We start from the raw sequence: 5,217 nt of genomic DNA, 5'->3' as shown, positions 1-5,217 counted from the left end.
CCTTGCCCTTGGGGACAGTGAAGCCTGTGCCTCGGCTGGGGACAAAGGCACACACAGTCCGGGTCCCACTCACTGCTGGGCTGCTTTCAGCCTCGGAGCCTCCCCACCCTGGGATCTCTCCCCTGCACGCCCATCCCCTGCCTGGGCTCCTTTCCTCCTCCTCCTCCTCCTCCTCCTCCTCCAGGCCGGGCTCCGCGGTGCGCTAGGACCCGGTGGGCGCAGGGGGGATGCCGGGGAGGCGATGCGGGGTCCCGGGGACCGAGGTAGCCCTGGGGGGCTGTGCACTGTCCTAGGGGACAGCCCTGCTGCTTCCCGGGGGTCCCGGGGGCTAAGGGGAGTGCCGGAGAGCCCCGGGAGCCTGGGGAGTCCGGACAGTCCTGGCTGGTTCACGGGAGCTCCTGGAGGGTCCCGGGCTCTGCGGGGATCCCGGCCGCTCCGTGCCCCTCCAGCAGGAGAATTTGCAGGGGAGGGGGATGCAAGGAGTGGGGCGGCTGCAAGACCTGGGGTGAATCGTGGAAAAAAAGGGGAGGGAGGAGCCGGGGTGGGCGGGAAGGCGGGGAGGGGGCTCGGGGCAGCCCCGGTCCCCGCTGCCGCCGCACGGTGCGCGGGGCTCCGCCGCTGGCTGCGGGCACGATGGAGAACGGCTCTGCCGGCGGCAACCAGAGCCTGGGCAGGATGCCCCGGCAGCCCCTGGAGCTGCAGGTGGTCACCATCCTGCTGGTGCTGCTCATCTGCGGCGTGGGCATCGCGGGCAACGCCATGGTGGTGCTGGTGGTGCTGCGCACCAAGCACATGGTGACCCCCACCAACTGCTACCTGGTGAGCCTAGCCGTGGCAGACCTCATCGTGCTGCTGGCGGCCGGGCTGCCCAACATCTCCGAAGTGGTGGCTTCTTGGGTGTACGGCTACGCCGGCTGCCTCTGCATCACCTACTTGCAGTACCTGGGCATCAACATCTCCGCCTGGTCCATCGCCGCCTTCACGGTGGAGCGGTACATCGCCATCTGCCACGCCATCAAGGCACAGCTCCTGTGCACCGTGTCCCGCGCCAGGCGCATCATCACCTCGCTGTGGCTCTTCGCCTCCCTCTATTGCCTCATGTGGTTCTTCCTGGTGGACACCACCCAGGTCACCTTCTCGGATGGGGTGCAGGTCATCTGTGGCTACCGGGTCTCCAGAAGCCTTTACATGCCCATTTACTTCTTGGATTTTGCTGTCTTCTATGTCATCCCGCTGGGGCTGGCGACTGTCCTCTACGGCCTCATTGCCCGCATCCTCTTCGTGAGCCCCGTGCCCGGCACCCCGCAGCATTCCTTTCTGGGCTCCCTGCCCCGGGGCAGCTCCCTCAGGCTCTCCTGCCGGGGCAGCAGGGGCGCCCTGAGCTCCCGCAAGCAGGTAGGGGCTGCCCTCTGTCTGGGGGGCTGCAGGCAGCTCTGCCGGGCTCAGGGCTTTGAGGGCCATTCTGGCAGGGGTGCCACAGTGCATTGTTTCCCTTTGTGGAGGGAGTGGGGAGTGTTGGTTTGCTGCAAAGGAGCCCCTCAAGCCCAGCTGGGGTCTGGCAGTATAGATGGGCTCACCCTGCTTTCGTTGGGCTTGGTAGAGCAGGACAGGGCTTCAGCCAGGGAGAGGGAGGATTGCAGGCACTTCTCCTGGCTAATTAATCATTGATTGCCTCCCCGAGGAGGGGGCTGGGTCGTGTAATGCCAGTGGGACTCACCTCTCAGACAGTGTCCTGTGCATGTGAACCGCCCTGAGCTCCCGCAAGCAGGTAGGGGCTGCCCTCTGTCTGGGGGGCTGCAGGCAGCTCTGCCGGGCTCAGGGCTTTGAGGGCCATTCTGGCAGGGGTGCCACAGTGCATTGTTTCCCTTTGTGGAGGGAGTGGGGAGTGTTGGTTTGCTGCAAAGGAGCCCCTCAAGCCCAGCTGGGGTCTGGCAGTATAGATGGGCTCACCCTGCTTTCGTTGGGCTTGGTAGAGCAGGACAGGGCTTCAGCCAGGGAGAGGGAGGATTGCAGGCACTTCTCCTGGCTAATTAATCATTGATTGCCTCCCCGAGGAGGGGGCTGGGTCGTGTAATGCCAGTGGGACTCATCTCTCAGTGTCCTGTGCACGTGAAGTCAGATTTAAAGGAGCAAAGAGAAGGGAGAACTGACTTCCCTTGGAGCCCAGCCCTGGCTGCAGCCCCCTAGTCGGTGCAGTTGGGTGAGTCACCTTGGTGTCACAGTGGTGTGTTTGTGTTTTGGTGATTCCTGTGTCTCTCAGCTGTTTGCTGTCTCCCCACGTCCTTCTGCTCCCACCTCCTTCTGTCCTCATTGCTCTGTTCACATGGACAGTCTCTGCCTTGTGTCCCATCTCTTTGGACAGGTCATTATCTAGACACGGGACAGTTCCATTCTGAATAGCCAGGGCCCATTCAGCTTTCCTTTTAAAGGAAAAGGTTGAATCTGGGAGTTTGGCTTGAGTCCTTGAAATCACTAATTCTGTTGTGATTTCCAGATAGCCCAGAGTAGATTTCAGCCTGCTCTAAAATCCTCCTCTTTCCAGCTCAGTAGTTTGCTGCCTGCCTTGTACAGGAACCTCCATCCCCCAGGAGAGATGAGTCAGGGTCACAGAGGGGAAGCAAACAGCTCAGAGAACGTGTGTTTCTTCATGAACTTCTAAATCTTTCCAGTCTAGCTTTTCCTTCCTTTTTTTCTGAAAGGTTTAAGCAAGTGCTGACTTCTTCAAAAGCATTTGCCTGCTCTCCCATGGCCACTGGCAGCTGCAGGAGCCTCGAGCAGGGTGTTTGGCAGCGAGGGCTCTTGACTGCTTGATGGATTTCTCCTTCCAGAGCAGCTGCTGGAGGGGCTGGAGGGGCTGTGCTGCTCACCCTGCAATGTTGTGCCAAGGAGTGGCACAACATGCTCCAGCACCATTAGGACAAGTGGCTGCTGAGGCATTCCAGCTCCTGGAGACATCTTGTGCTCTCTTCACTGATACACCAGGAGTTTACTGGAGATTATCATTACCTCCCAAAATATCCTAGCATGCAAAGACTTCCCCTGAATGGCCTGACATCACAGTGCTGCCATCATAAGGAATAGATGGCACTAAGTTTTTAAACTGTAAAGCAGTTTTCCAGGGCTTCCAGCTGGTGGGGGTGTATAGCTCTGGAGGTGCCTCTGAACAGAGGACAGGCACTCACATCAGCGTTCCTGCTCTGGCCTCTCTTTATGGGGAAGTGGCTCTTCCAGGCCCCATGCCCAGAGTTCCCTGGGAAAGGTCCTAAAGGGGCTCTCTCACAGGTGCCCATTTTCTCCCCTCCTGGATGGCTGAGGGAGATTTTCTGTGGCTGTGCTCCTACACAGCCCCAAACTGCGCTGCTTTGGGGTATGAAGATGCTTCTGTTCTCTCACCGGGGCTTCAAAAGAACCTAAATCCTGAGCAGGACAACACAAGGTCAGCTTTGCTGTATTTATCACTTCAGCGAACACCTCCGTGTTTCTCCTCCCGGAGAGGGACCACTAGAGGGAGTGGGATTCCTTAAAAAAGGATGTACAACTGAGAATGATGGAGCAGGAACAAGGAGGGAGGATACTGGCTGGGGAGAAGCATCTGTGGCTTCCTGGACAGGGGCAGAGGCTGGACACAGCTTTGTGAGACACCACTTGTACATTCTCTCATATCTTTCCCAACAGGCAACAAACTGTGGCAGCAAACAAGCTTCAGTCTTAGCAACAGCCTAAGCACTCACTGTATCACTGTGAGATCTTATTTTTAGAAGTGCCCTCACATTTTCATTAAACCACACACAGCAAACCCTTCTATTTCAGTCACATCTTGGTAATAGTTCCTTTCTTCTAGGAAAAATTTTGTTGCCACAAGCAGTGACTTCCAGTTTCTACTCACGGCATTACAGGAAGGCACAGTTTCTTTTGATGAAGTAATAAAGCACAAGAAAAGCTGAGAGACTCTAAATGTGATCCCAGTGCTTATGTCCATACTAAGAACTGGATTATTGTACATCTCCCCTTCTGACGTTTGAAACACCACTGCCTAGATATGCCTGTGGCATCAGTGTTTAGTCATATTTTCTTCTTTGGGGATGTGTGTATTTTGTTAGTAATTTGTTTGAGGAAGATTGTGACATACCAGAAACAGCTGTTGAAATTGCTAGGATGACTGGTGTTTCAGCGCAAAATCCCAATTTCCTAAACAAGCTTATGCTGACCTGAGGGCAATTACTGCTCTCTTCTGAGTTCTCAGTTTCTTTTTTTTTCTCAATATGTTTATGTAGTACTTCCCTAGTGTGCTGAAAATTAAAGTAACCTATGGTAAGTAGCTAAGTAAGCTCTCTATCAGCACAAATAATATAAGATTCCTTACAGTCTCTTCTGCTTCCACGGTTGCTCTGTACCAGGAGCCTATTCCCTGGAGCAATATAGGTGGTGTAGGAAACCAGGAAACCCTAGGGAAGGAGATTAAGTGTATCCCCAGGACATCCCTAAACCCGAGGTCCCCACCTTTAGACAAGTATTTTCCCCATTCATTTACTGTTATGTACTATTTTCAAATTTGCTCTCTGGTACAGACATTGCCAGGATGGTGAATACTTTTTCTAAGGAGTTTTAAAGGCTCTTCAATAGTAGATAAAAACCTATAATTTCTGGTTTTTTATTTATGCAAGATTATTCCCTGATTAAAATGTTTTCAATGAGAAATAGCCCCATGTCTTGGGTGTTTCTTTTAAATGCTTAGAGAAAGAAACTAACCCTCTGCACCAGTGCTCCAGGTGGGAAAGTTCTGCTGGAGATTTAGCCCCATCTGGCTGTTTCTCTTTTTGCATCTCCCCCCACAAGGTGACCAAGATGCTGGCAGTGGTGGTGGCCCTGTTCGCCGTGCTGTGGCTGCCTTACCGCACGCTGGTGGTGGTGAACTCCTTCGTGGACCCTCCGTACCTGAACACCTGGTTCCTCCTCTTCTGCCGCCTGTGCATCTACCTGAACAGCGCCATCAACCCCATCATCTACAACCTCATGTCACAGAAGTTCAGGGCTGCCTTTAGGAAGTTGTACAAGTGCCAGGAGAAGAGCGCTGGGCACCCTGCCCCAGCCACCACCGCGGTGTACTACAGCGCTGTCAAGGACTGCTCCCACGACAGCTCTGACCACAACCTCACCGAGCACGAGGATCTCAGCAGGCTCCCTGCACCTGCAAAGGAGAATAAACAAATCCTGTGA

The 5,217-nt window shown here is 54.8% G+C and overlaps 1 protein-coding gene across 1 annotated transcript; it reads left to right on the top strand.

Moving 5' to 3' along the window:
• Positions 1 to 573: 573 nt before the first annotated feature.
• On the top strand, positions 574 to 5,217 carry LOC121343755 (thyrotropin-releasing hormone receptor-like). The gene is made up of 2 exons (XM_041419214.1): positions 574 to 1,395; positions 4,837 to 5,217. Exons 1-2 carry the CDS (start codon positions 634 to 636, stop codon positions 5,215 to 5,217), a joined length of 1,143 nt encoding a protein of 380 aa, XP_041275148.1. The 5' UTR covers positions 574 to 633.

The sequence above is a fragment of the Onychostruthus taczanowskii genome, unplaced genomic scaffold (assembly GCF_017590055.1).
Source record: "Onychostruthus taczanowskii isolate IOZ18803 unplaced genomic scaffold, ASM1759005v1 scaffold60, whole genome shotgun sequence".
NCBI lineage: Eukaryota > Metazoa > Chordata > Aves > Passeriformes > Passeridae > Onychostruthus > Onychostruthus taczanowskii.
This window is presented reverse-complemented; position numbering and strand designations above follow the sequence as displayed.

What these genes read in the sequence shown, in the direction of transcription:
- LOC121343755 (XM_041419214.1), top strand. Translation starts at nt 634, where the DNA reads ATGGAGAACGGCTCTGCCGGCGGCAACCAGAGCCTGGGCAGGATGCCC. An exon ending in CCCTGAGCTCCCGCAAGCAG is followed by an intron (nt 1,396 to 4,836) that starts GTAGGGGCTGCC and finishes TCCCCCCACAAG; the next exon opens with GTGACCAAGATGCTGGCAGT.